General features: G+C 54.0%; 1 protein-coding gene across 1 annotated transcript; it reads left to right on the top strand.

The window, feature by feature from the left end:
• The first annotated feature begins 8,064 nt into the window (after positions 1-8,064).
• LOC146421927 (olfactory receptor 14J1-like) lies at positions 8,065-8,997 on the top strand. Its single transcript, XM_085046889.1, has one exon. It carries the CDS (start codon positions 8,065-8,067, stop codon positions 8,995-8,997), a length of 933 nt encoding a protein of 310 aa, XP_084903015.1.
• Positions 8,998-12,805: the final 3,808 nt, after the last annotated feature.

The following is a 12,805-nucleotide window of genomic DNA, read 5'->3' on the forward strand; positions in this document are numbered from 1 at the left end:
AAATGAACATCCCTCTGTGTCTCGGGCAGCTCCTTCTCCAAGGAAAGCAGCTGGGAGTTTGTGCCAAGGAGCTGAAAGCTGCAGGTGCAGCCTGGAGTGGAGGAAGCTGAGATTTGCACAAGGCTGCTCTGAGTCCCAGGGGTTGGATGAGGGAAATGGTGGGGTGGGGGTTAGGGACAGAGTCTGATTGATTGTCAGCCATAAAGGGTCTTGATGTTTATATTTATTCAGACTGCATTAGGAGATGCTGGGGATCAATATCAGATGGAGATTGCTGATAAAAATGTATGAACAGGAAAAGAAAAACCAAACAGGACCAAGAGTCTGTCTTCATTGTTTTTAAATATAGTGTATTTCCTTTGAATACACTTCTGGAGTTGGTCTAGTTAACCACAAAACAATTGAAGACATAAATGATTCCCAGAGGGTTGCCTTCTTAGGATGTTTTCAAATATTAAGGAGCCTGAACTGAAGAGCTGAAGACCGAACAAGCCTCTGGAGTAGTAAAATTCCTCAGGGAGCCTCCAAGTTGCTGAGGATGCATCCTCATCAGAGCAGGAATGAACAGCAATGGGCACAGCTTTCTGTCTGCCCCAGCTTTGGGATGAGCCCTGGGCCTGGAGCAGGAACAGCTCCTGATGGCCACAAGGCCAGGGCTGTTGTGCTGATGTGGGCAGATGGGATGGCAGGAGGGGCTGCAGAGCTCTCAGCATCTCCTGGACAGGAGAGCAGGGCACACAGTGCTGCCTTTCAGTTGGTCTTAGAATTATGAGGGCGACATGATTAAAGGGATGAGATGGATTTACCTTGGTATTTTAATAGCAACCTAGGTGCACAGATCTTCCAAGGTGGAACCTGCTGAGATGCACACACCATATAATGTGTATAAAATTTTTATAGACTTTTCAAATTAGCCTATCATTCCAGAATTCCCCAATAGGAAAATTAACAAAAGAAGTAATATCCCCCTATTCTAAAGAAACCCACCAGTATGAGGCTAGGGCGCCGTTTATTAAATATGTTCTAGAGAGTTTTTGATGGCATAGGGCTCTCTGGCCTTTTACTATAAATATTTAGGCTTTCTGCCTTGCAGAACCTTAAATCTGAGGAAGAATATCAGACTCCAAAAATTACAAGTATGTAGGTTAAGCGGATAGAGGATACAGAAAGTATGGAAGAGGTATAAAAATATATAAAAGGGTATATGAAAAATAAAAGGCAAAAATCATCAGGCATCAAGAGGGAGCCTCCTTTTCCTTTGGCCAAGCACGTTCCCCCATGGCTGGGGCTGAGTCCTCTGGCAGCTCCAGCTGCTGCTGTGCCCTTCAGAGGGGCTGAGGCCGTGGGGCCACTGCCCAGAGCAGCCTGGCCTGAGCAGGGCTGTGGGGCCAGAGGCGGCTGGGCTGTGCTGGGGAGAGGCCCTTGGTGCTGCAGAGAGCTCAGGGCAGCTGGCAGAGCTTGGAGGGAGCTGGGCTGGGCTGAGAGAAGCTGCCAGAGAAACCATCAGTGTCCATCTCAGCCTGTGTGAGTGTGCAGGGGCAGGACTGAGCCCAGGGCTTGTGGGGCAGAGCCAGGGCCTGGGGAAGGCATGGAAAACAGGCAAGTGGCCGAGAGAGGAGGCTGCTCTGTGCCCTTGGTGGCACGGACAGAGCAGGGAGGGAGCCCAGGACATTTGTCAGCCCAGCCTCTGTCCCCGGCCGTTGCCAGCCCTGGCTGCTCAGCCCAGGTTTGGGGGTGAGTTTGGCTGTGCCCCAGCTCCATCCTGCTGCGGGGCTCAGGGCCTGTTCCTGGCAATGGCCAGCCCTGCCCGGCCTCTCTGCTGGCCCCGAGCCCGGCAGAGCCTGGGGCAGGGCTGGCTGGGAAGGCCCACAGGTGCCATGGGCTGTGCAGGAGCTTGGAGAGGCTGCCCAGCAGGGAGGCCATGGGGGCACAGAGCCCCAGGGGCTGCTGTGGGCACCACGGCACAGGGGCTGTTCCCACCCGGAATGCTCCTGGCCTGGGCTGGGCTGCACAGGGGGCTGTGGCACCATGGCTGGGGCAGCGGGGCACAAAGGGGCCACAGAGCTGCTGCCTGGGGTTACAGCAAGGCCAGCAGCAGACAAGGAATTGCTGGGCATTGCCTGTGCTGGGCAGGGCTGAGTGTGGGAAAGGCAGAGCTCAGCTGGCCTTGGTGGCTGCAGGAAAAGTGCAGAGCCAAAAGAGCCTCCATGGCTGTGCTGGAGACCGAGGCTGGAGGAGGGAAATGCAGAGCTGCTGTGGGATGGGGAGGGGGATTGAGTTCCAGCAGACACCGATGTGGGGCTGAGGGACTCAAGGGCTCCTTGGCCTGAGTCTGTCCTGGAAAGGTCTCTCAGGCCTCTGTGCTCAGGAAAGCTCCAAGGGAATTCCCACGGGGCTCGGCCCTGCCCGGCACGGCTGATGTCCCCCGAGCTCCACACTGCTCCGGACTGGTGCTGCCAGTGCCGCTCGGGGTGAGGCTGCTTTGGGGACACCCAGGGCACAGCAAGGCTGCTTTGGGGACACCCAGGGCACAGCAAGGCTGCTTTGGGGCTGTGGGCACTGCCCAGCACTGGGGATGGGGCAAGTGGGGATAGCTGGGGCTGTACTGGTGGCACTGGTGGTGCTGGGAGCACCCCAGGGTGCTGGGTGAGGAGCTGTGGGGTGAGCAGAGGATGGGGTAGATGGGAATGAGGAGAAGGGGGGGGTAAAAGATGGAGTGGGACCCCCCAAACCGAGTAGGAGGTGAGTGGGACCCTGCAAAAATCAGTGTTTAGCAAATGCAATAAAAGCCACTATGAATCAAGAGGGATGGTGAGTTACAAACAGAAACTATATAATAGTTTTACCTCCCGTAACGAGGAAGATATTACCAGATGAAAAATCATCTTCACCTGGGGAGCTCACACATTTCTTATTCTTCAGAAACCACTGGCCCATGGATCTGCACAATGCCCATTGTGGAAGAAGGAGAACTCCAGTTGCTGCAGTTGAACAGCTCCAGTTTTGGCAATTTTTACCAGTTCACCAGGCATTCAGGTGTGACTTTGGGGTCACCAACCACCAGGGACCCCCAAAGTGACTCCCAAGGGCAGAAAAATGCATGTGTAAATGGGAGGGAAATGAAGTTTATGATTTTTGAGAAATTATTATCCTATGTATGTTATTTCTGGGACAATCAATGAATATGTATGTAAAATACAGTCTGTCAACAGGAACTTTCCTGCACTCAGCATGCATGGTATTTCAGATGAGATATCCCTTTGTGCATCTGGCCGAATCAAGAATGCTGCTTCCAAATGCTACATTGGTGTTAAGGAGTTTCTGTTATTGTTATTGATTTTTTAGTAACAGTGTCAAAATGGCCCCTTGGTTCCATGATGCCCCTAGCGTCACAATGGTCACCTTGGTTCCATGGGCCCTGTAGTGTCACAATGATCTCCTTGGCTTCACAGTGTCACAACTGGACTCCTGGCGACATGAGACCCCAGCTGTCACAACGGATTCTAGTTTCCAAAAGGTCTTGCTGTGTCACAATATTCTCCTCAGTTCAGTCAGGCCCCACTGTGTCCCAATGGTATCCTTGGTTCCAAAGTGTCAAAATGGTCCCTTGGTTCCATGAAGCCCTGCAGTGCCACACTGGCCCTTGGCTATACAAGGCCTCACAGTGTCACAATGATCCCCTTGCTTCCACAAGGCCCTGAAGTGTCAGAACTGATTCTGTTGGTTCCATGGCACTCTGCAGTGCCACAATGGTCTCCTTCATTCCATAAGGCCCCACAGTGTCACAGTGGATTCCATTGTTCCATGAGTGTCACAATGGCCTTTTGGCTTCACGGGCCTCCGTAGTGCCACAATGATTTCCTTGATTCCATGAGGCTCTACAGCATTACAATGGACTGCTTGGCTCCACATTATCCCAGTGGATCATTGGTTCCATGGGGTACCTACAAGTCACAATGGATTCCTTGTTTCCATCAACCCCCACAGTGTCACAGTGGCCCCTTAGTTCCATGACACCCTACACTGTCACAATGGCTCCTTGGTTCCATGGGACCCAACAGTGCCACAATGCACCACTTGGTTCCATTGGCCTCCACAGTGACACAGTGGTTCCTTGATTCTGTGAAGCTGTGCAGTGTCACAATGCTCTCCTTGGTTTCATGAGGCTGTGCAGTGTCAAAATGGCCCCATTGGTTCTATGAGGCCCCAGAGTGTCACAGCGGTCTCCTTGGTTTCCATGGTGCCACACAGTGCCACAATTGTCCCTTGGCCCAACATGGCCCCATAGTGTCACAATGGTTCCTTGCTTCCATGAGGTCTGGTAGTGTCACAATGGACTCCTTGGTTCCATGGGGCTGCAAAGTGTCACAATGGTCCTTTTGTTCAATGAGGCTTCAGTGTCACAATAGTATCCATGATTCCATGAGTCCCTGCAGTGTCACAATAGTTTCCATTGGTTCCATTGAGCCCCACAGTGTCACAATGGCTCTTTGGTTCTGCAAGGCCTCAGAGTGTAAAAATGGCCTCCGTGGTTTCATGAGTACCTGCTGTGTCACAATGGACCCTTGGTTCCATGATGCCCTGTAGTGTCACAAAGGTCTCCTTGGTTCTGCAGTATAAGAATGCTGCCTTGGTCCCTTGGAGCCTCACAGTGTCACTATTGTGCCCTTGGTTCCATGAGGCCCAGCAGTATCAGATTGGCCCCTTTGTTCCATGGAGAACCACAGTGTCACTATGGTCCCCTTGGTTCCACGGGGCTCCCCAGTGTAACAATGGACCCTTGGTTCCATGAGGTTCCTCAGTGTCACAATGGTCTCCTTGTATGCTCAGTGTCACCATGGATCCTTTGTTCCATGAGGTTCTATAGTGTAACATGGTCACCTTAATTCCATGAGGTTCCACACTGTCACAGTAGAGTCCTTGGTTCTGTGAGGCCCTGATGTGTCCCAATGGACCCATGGTTCCAGGAGGTTCCATAGTGTCACCATGGTCTCCTTGGATCTGCAGTATAACAATGGACCATTGGTTCCATGCAGCCCTGATGTGTTACAATGGCTTTTTGGTTCCATGCAGCCCCACAGTTTCACAATGGACCCTTGGTTCCATGATGCTTTTTTCTGTCACAATGTACTATTTTTTTTGTTCCATAAAGTTTCTCAGTGTCATAAAGGTCTCCTTGGATCTGCAGTGTCACAATGGACAGTTGGTTCCATGGAGCCAATTGTCACACATTGTCACAATGGTCTCTTTGGTTCCATGAGATTCCATAGTGTCACAGTGGACTCCTTGGTTCTGTGTGGCCCTGCTGTCACCATATCTCTGAAATATCAGAATGAGACTCCTTAACATAATTTGGTGTTAAAAAGAGCATCATTTATTCAGATCTGAGGTCCCATGGTGGAATAACTCCTAACCTTACATGGAGTCATGATTCTACAAGTGTGTTGTTTATCTACAGTGCCTACATGTGTATTACAATTTACCCATTACCATAAAACCCATCCCAAGTTCCCAGATCCAGTCCTTATTTTTTCTATCACTGCACTCTTTAGCCAGATGTTTTCTTTTTCTCTTCCAACCATCCTCGCTGGGAAAGCAGACCTTGCATGCTTTGCTTCCCTGCTATAAGTTCACAGGCACAGTAAAAATAGAATTAACCCTTCTGGTATCAAGCCCAAGGCTCTGTGTGCCAAGGCAGAGGCAGGCAGGACGCAGAGCTGTCAGCAAAGGAAGGGCCAGCGAGGTGGGGCAGCCGGGGGATGACGACAGCCTGCAGGGACAGAGGCGCAGGGCATGGACAGCGTAGGACAGCCTGGGCTGGAGAGGGCAGAGGGATGTGCAGGAGCTGCAAGGCCCTGACAGAGCCAACTTGTGCAGCACTTTGGCCATGGCTGCTGTCCCTGGCCCTGAGGCCATGAGGAGGACACAAGTGACCCTTGCAGCCCTGGGGCCTCATTGCCTCCTTGTCCCTGCCCAGCAGCCTGGCAGGGGCTGCCCCATGGTCCTGCCCTTGGCATTGCACATCCCCACATGCCAGTGCCCCGGGAAGAGCCCTGAGCACTGAGGGAGGGACAGGATCTGCCATGCCAGGGGCTGGGGCTCAGGCCTTGGCCCTTTGCATTCCTGAAGCACATCCAGGTTTGCTCAGCATCAGAGACACCTTTGCCTTGTTTGTCCCCAGCTGTCATCACTGCCTCCAGAGTTCTGCTCTAATTGAAACCTGGAGACACTTTTTCAGTTGTGTCCCTCAGTGGGACACATTGAAACTTTGAGATACTTGGAAGTTTGAATCTGACTTTGAGTTCTTGAGAAGTTTTTTGAACACTCTCTCAGGGACTGAGTCTCATGGAAACAACATGAAAGCCCTGAGAGGCTCATTAAAGTCCTTGTGCTGTTGCTGTGCTGCTGAGCTGGGCTGGGCTCCTGGCACAGAGCGAACTCCTGGCTACCAAGATGAGCTTCAAAAAGACATTTCTCCTGAGGAGCAGTTTCTCTCCCAGCCCAGCAGGGCTGAGGGTGCTGCCTGCAGCTACCTGAGAGGAGGGAAGCAGACAGAGGATTAAAGCAACTGGAAGGACAGTTCTGAGCTTATTCATGGAGAAATTTGCACAACCTCTGACACAGTAAGTCTCTGGCTGCAGGGATCTCCTAAAGCTGACACATGACAGCACTGATATGACTGTAAGGATGGCTCTGCTGGTGTTTCTGGTTTGGGGGAGGATGTGCTGCAGAGCGGGGCTGCCCTGGGCACCGTCAGAGGGACAGGGCAGGACAGCTCCTGCTGCCAGGGATGGCTGCAGGCTGGGAAGGTGGGGGTGCAGCCAGGGGTGCCCAGGGCTGTCCTGCAGAGCAGCTCCTGCAGCCCTGAGGGCTCCAGCAGCCCGGGCAGGGGATCTGCCAGCTGCCCTGAGCAGCAGAGCTCTTGTGTCCCCTGGCAGCCAGCACAGCCCTCAGCCCGGGGGCTCGGGGCCCTCAGTCCCCTCCTGGGCCGGCAGAGCAGCACCAGAGATGAAGGGCATCTCTCCTGCCATTGCCCATTCCCTGCTGACCAGGGCCTGAGGGCGACTGTCCTGCACTGCTGCTGCCTGCGAGGGGCTGTGCAGGGCTGGGCAGGGAAAGGCTTTTCCTCAGGGCTCGGCTGTCTCTCTCCTTGCCTTGCTCAGCTGCTCCTGGCATTGCTGACAGGCTCTCTGGCAATGGCAGTTGCAGCTGCAGGGTCAGGCGCAGCCCTTGGGGCTCCTCCTGTGCAGGGTGAGCACAGCAATGAGGTGTCCCAGCTCCCTCTGCCCTGGGCAGCTCTGGGCAGGGCAGGCTGGCAGGCTGGCAATGAAATGACTCTCCTCAAGCAGTTCCATGGCCAGGACCCTTGGTGTGTCCTCGGGGTGTCCATCCAAGCTGTGAGCTGCCTTCCAGGGGACACTGGGGGACAGGAGTGTCCTTGGCCAGCAGTGGGGCTGAGACTCTGAGAAAGGCTGAGCCATTTGGCTCTGCTGTGAGTCCCTCTGCTCTCAGCTGTGTCAGGGTGATTTTCAGGGGAACACAGTGACTGCCCGTGATCTCAGAAAGGGCAGCTGGGAACAGATGGAGCACCAGAGCAGCTCCCCTCACCCTTCACTGAGTTACAGCCAATCCTCTTGCCTTGCACAGTTCTCTCTGTTCTCCCTGAGCACAGCAGGAAATCCTCTCAAACTGCCTTTGGCTGTCACTGTTCCTTAGCCCTGGGACAGGAGATGCTGCCAAGCTCCTCTGCCTTAGGGGCAGTTTGGTCTGATGAAGTGCAACCCAGGACTGGTCCCTGTCCCCCATTCCCATGACCCCACTGCTGCAGAGCAGAGCTGAATCCTCGGTGTCCATGGGCAGAGCCACTGCTTGTCACAGCAACAGGGCCAGATCCCAGCAGAGCTCCAGGCATGGGTCTGGAGGAAGAACTCTGAGAAAAGGAAAATTGGGTGGCAGAGTGGGGCAGGGCTGGCAGAAAGGGCTTGGACATTGCTCAGGATAGTCTTCTCTGACTTTTCACTGTCCTTTCCTCCATGAACAGGTTCCAATGCCTAGTGGATGAAAATGTCCAACAGCAGCTCCATCAGCCACTTCCTCCTCCTGCCATTCGCAGACACACGGCAGCTGCAGCTCCTGCACTTCTGCCTCTTCCTGGGCATCTCCCTGGCTGCCCTCCTGGCCAACAGCCTCATCATCAGCGCCGTAGCCTGGAACCACCGCCTGCACACCCCCATGTTCTTCTTCCTGCTCAACCTGGCCCTCACTGACCTGGGCTCCATCTGCACCACTGTCCCCAAAGCCATGCACAATTCCCTTTGGAACACCAGGGACATCTCCTACTCAGGATGTGCTGCACAGGTCTTTTTCTTTTACTTCATGATGTCAGCAGAGTATTTCCTCCTCACCGTCCTGTGCTATGACCGCTATGTGTCCATCTGCAAACCCCTGCACTATGGGACCCTCCTGGGCAGCAGAGCTTGTGCCCACATGGCAGCAGCTGCCTGGGCCAGTGCCTTTCTCAATGCTCTGCTGCACACAGCCAATACATTTTCCCTGCCCCTGTGCCATGGCAATGCCCTGGGCCAGTTCTTCTGTGAAATCCCACACATCCTCAAGCTCTCCTGCTCACACTCCAAACTCAGGGAAGTTGGGCTTCTTGTGGTTAGTGTCTGTTTATCATTTGGCTGGTTTGTGTTCATTGTTTTCTCCTATGTGCAGATCTTCAGGGCTGTGCTGAGGATCCCCTCTGAGCAGGGACGGCACAAAGCCTTTTCCACATGCCTCCCTCACCTGGCTGTGGTCTCCCTGTTCCTCAGCACTGCCATTTTTGCCAACCTGAAGCCTCCCTCCATCTCCTTTCCATCCCTGGATCTAGCAGTGTCAGTTCTGTACTCAGTGGTGCCTCCAGTACTGAACCCTCTCATCTACAGCCTGAGGAACCAGGAGCTCAAGGCTGCAGTGTGGAGGCTGATGAGTGGACGTTTTCAGAATCATTAAATTGGTTGCCAATTTCTGTAAATCACTTGTTATATGAGTCATGTTTGATACTTCTTGATGGTTTCCTTGTGTTCTTTTTCTCCTTTGTTTTAGATTTTTAACATCGACAAATAAATATCAATGTTTGTGCCATTTCTCATTTTGTCTCTCTCCATCATTCCCATGGCCAAAGACTGTATCAATGAGGGGTTGTGCTCTCAGTGGCTTTAATCAAACCAAAGGATCTTCTGGCCAAGTTTTCACCAGAGATCCCCTTTTGTTCCCTTCTGTGGAGCTGCAGCAGCAATGTCTGTGTGCAGAGCTGGGGCAGATCAGGGGTGGCACAGCAGCTGTGCCAAGGAGCAGCAGCACTTGGTGTTGCCAGTGCTGCTCCCGTGCCACTGCCCCGCTGCCCTGCTGGCCCTCGTGTTGCTGTAGGGCCTGAGTGCTCTCGGGGTCGCTGCCAGTGCTGGGGGTGGCAGTGCCGGGGCTGCAGCAGGGACAGGCCATGGGCACTGCTGGGGCACAGCTGACGCCTCAGGGCAGGGCCTGGGGGCTCGAGGCTCCTTGCCCAGGCTCTCTCCAGAACACGCCCAGGCCAATGCTGAGCAGAGAAAACCCCCGTGAGCAGCTGCAGGGTGGCCGTGGGCAGGCTGGGGGCAAACAGCATGGCTGGGGCTCTGCAAGGTCCCTGGGGGAGCCGGGAAGGAGCAGCAGAGCAGGGGCTGATCCATCCCCACTGCGCTGGACAGCCCAGGGCAGCGTCCCAGAGCGTCCTCATGGAGCTGCCAACAACATCCCCCCTTGGCAGCCCTGGCCTCTCCCCCAGCTCCCAGAGCTGCTTGATCCTTCCAGGCAGAGACACGGCAGCACTGGCTCAGGAGCCCTGTTTGCATTGCACACAGCAGGCGTGAGCACCCCATGGGGTTGGTGTGGGGAGATCAACCTGAGTGAGCACAAACACCATCAGCCCTGGGGGCCAGCAAGGGCTGGGGATGGGAGGGAAACCACTCAGCTTTGTTGTGACCTCTGAAGTCAGCCAGAAAGTTTGTTCCCATGAGCTGTGGGTTTCCTGTCCCACTGCAGATGTTGTTGCTCAGAGCCAGGGCTGCCTGGCAGCCACCCCCAAACAGCCCTGAGCATTTCCTTTGCTTCACCTTTGGTTTCTTCCCTCTTTCCCATTCCACAGTTCTTCCTCTTGCCCATCCCTGTCCCCTCCCCATCAAACAGCCCATCCCTGTTTGCCCTTTCCCCTCTCTGGCCCCACTCCCCATTTCAGTTCCTGACTTGGCACCATGGGAACATCCCTTGGTGAGCAGGATCATCCTACAAGTGCTTCATGAATTGTCTGCAGGGTCCTGCAGTGCCTCGTGCTGTTCCCTTGCCAGAGGCAGCACAGGCCAGGGGGCACATCTGGACTGCTGTGTGTGGCTGTGAGGCTCCCTGTTGTGGGGCAGTGAGGAGGAGCTGGAGAGGCTCTGCAGGACTGACAGGATGGGCTTTGGGGCCTGTGGGGAGAAGCTGAGGGCCATGGGCTGCTGGACCTTCTGAAGAGGAGGCCCAGGGCTCATCCTGCAACTGCTTCAAGGGTGCTTTCAGAGAATGACACGCTCAGTGAGGTTGGAAAAGACCTTTGAGATCATCAAGTCCAACCTGTGACCTAACAGCACCTTGTCTGCCCTGAGCCTCCTCTTCTCCAGGATAAACAACCCCAGCTCCAAACTCAGCCACTCCTCACAGCACTTGTGTTCCAGACCCTTCCCCAGCCTTGTTGCCCTTCTCTGGACACACTCCAGCCCCTCAATGTCCTTCCTAAACTGGGGCCCAGAACTGGACACAGCACTCGAGGTGAGGCCTCACCAGTGCCGAGTACAGGGGAAGAATCACTGCCCTGCTCCTGCTGGCCACACCATTCCTGATCCAGGCCAGCTGCCATTGGCCTCCTTGGCCACCTGGGCACACTGCTGGCTCATGTCCAGCCTGATGTCCATCAGTGTCCCCAGGTCTCTTTTTCATCCTGGCCACTGTCCAGCCACTCTCTCCCCAGCCTGTAGCACTGCAGGGGTTGTTGTGGCCAAAGTGCAGGACCTGGCACTTGGTCTTGTTAAACCTCCCATTGTTGGATTTGGCCCCTGGATCCAGCCTGTCCAGGTCCCTCTGCAGAGCCCTCCTACCTTCCAGCAGATGCACTGAGTTGGTTTCACCCAGCTGAGTTGGTTTCACCACAGTTCCATGAGGCCCTAGAGTTTCACAATGGTTTCCATGATTCCATGAGTCTCCATAGCATTCTGATGGCTCCTTGGTTCCCCAAAGCCCTGCAGTGTCACAATGCCTCCTTGGTTCTATGAGGTCTCACAGGTCAGCAATGATCTCCTTGGTTCCACAGTGCCCAAATGGCCTCTTGGTTCCACAAGGCGCCATGGTTCCAAAATTGTATTCTTCATTCCACGAGTCCACACAATGTAACAACCGCCCCTCGGTTGTGGCTAGCACAGGCTTTTCCCATGAGAATTCTTCTTGTGTTTTATAAATAAAGATAAAGTTTGGATTTTATTGGAACAGTGTCCCAGAACTTGGACGGTGCAAGCCTGGTCAATCAGGCCTGGGGGAAGGCTTCTGACCAACCAATCTGGGTGACTTTTGAAAACTCTATATATATGATGAAATCAAAACAATAAAGGTCATTCCTTCTTGCCACTGAGAACTGGTGCCTTCATTACTCTGCTAGCTGCTCAACAGCGCCCCTCGGTTATACAAGATCCTGCAGTGTCACAATGCTCTCTGTGCCTCCACAAGGCTCCGCTTAGTAACACTTGGCCCTTGGTTCCATGGGGCCCTGCAGTGTCACAATAGCCCCATCGTTAAACAAGGCCACACAGTGTCACAATGGTCTTCCTTACTCCATTTAGCCCCACAGTGTCACAGTGGCTTCTTGCTTCCAAGAGTCCTCAGAGTTGCACAATGGCCCTTTGGTTCAGCAAGGCCCCACAGTGTCACAGTGGCCTCCGTGGTTCCACGAGGACTCAAAATGTCACAATGGCCCCTTGGCTCTATGATGCCATGCAATACACGGTGTCACTTTGGTCCTCTTAGTTCCACAAGGCCCCACAGTGTCACAATGGCCTCTTGCTTCCCTGGGGCCTTGCAGTGTCACAATTATCACAGAATCACAGAATCATCCAGGTTGGAGAAGACCATTGAGATCATCAAGTCCAACATTTGAACCAACACCACCTTGTCAGCCAAACCATGGCACCAAGTGCCACATTCAGTCTTAAACACCTCCAGGGACAGTGACTCCACCATCTCCCTGGGCAGCCCAATCCAATGCCCAATCACTCTTTCTGTGTAGAACCTCTTCCTAATGTCCAGCCTAAATCTCCCCTGGCACAGTTTAAGGCTGTCCCCTCTTGTCCTCTCACTGTTTGCCCAGGAAAAGACACTGACATCCATCTGGCTGGGTGCAAATGTAGACCTTCTGGAGGGCAGGAGGGCTCTGCAGAGGGACCTGGACAGGCTGGATCCAGGGGCCAAATCCAACAATGGGAGGTTTAACAAGACCAAGTGCCAGGTCCTGCACTTTGGCCACAACAACCCCTGCAGCACTACAGGCTGGGGACAGAGTGGCTGGACAGTGGCCAGGCAGAAAGAGACCTGGGGGCACTGATGGACAGCAGGCTGGACATGAGCCAGCAGTGTGCCCAGGTGGCCAAGGAGGCCAATGGCACCTGGCCTAGATCAGGAATGGTGTGGCCAGCAGGAGCAGGGCAGTGATTCTTCCCCTGTACTCGGCACTGGTGAGGCCTCAGCTCGAGTGCTGTGTCCAGTT

The sequence above is a fragment of the Lichenostomus cassidix genome, unplaced genomic scaffold (genome assembly GCF_008360975.1).
Source record: "Lichenostomus cassidix isolate B80296 unplaced genomic scaffold, HeHo_3.0 HiC_scaffold_46, whole genome shotgun sequence".
NCBI classification, from domain to species: domain Eukaryota; kingdom Metazoa; phylum Chordata; class Aves; order Passeriformes; family Meliphagidae; genus Lichenostomus; species Lichenostomus cassidix.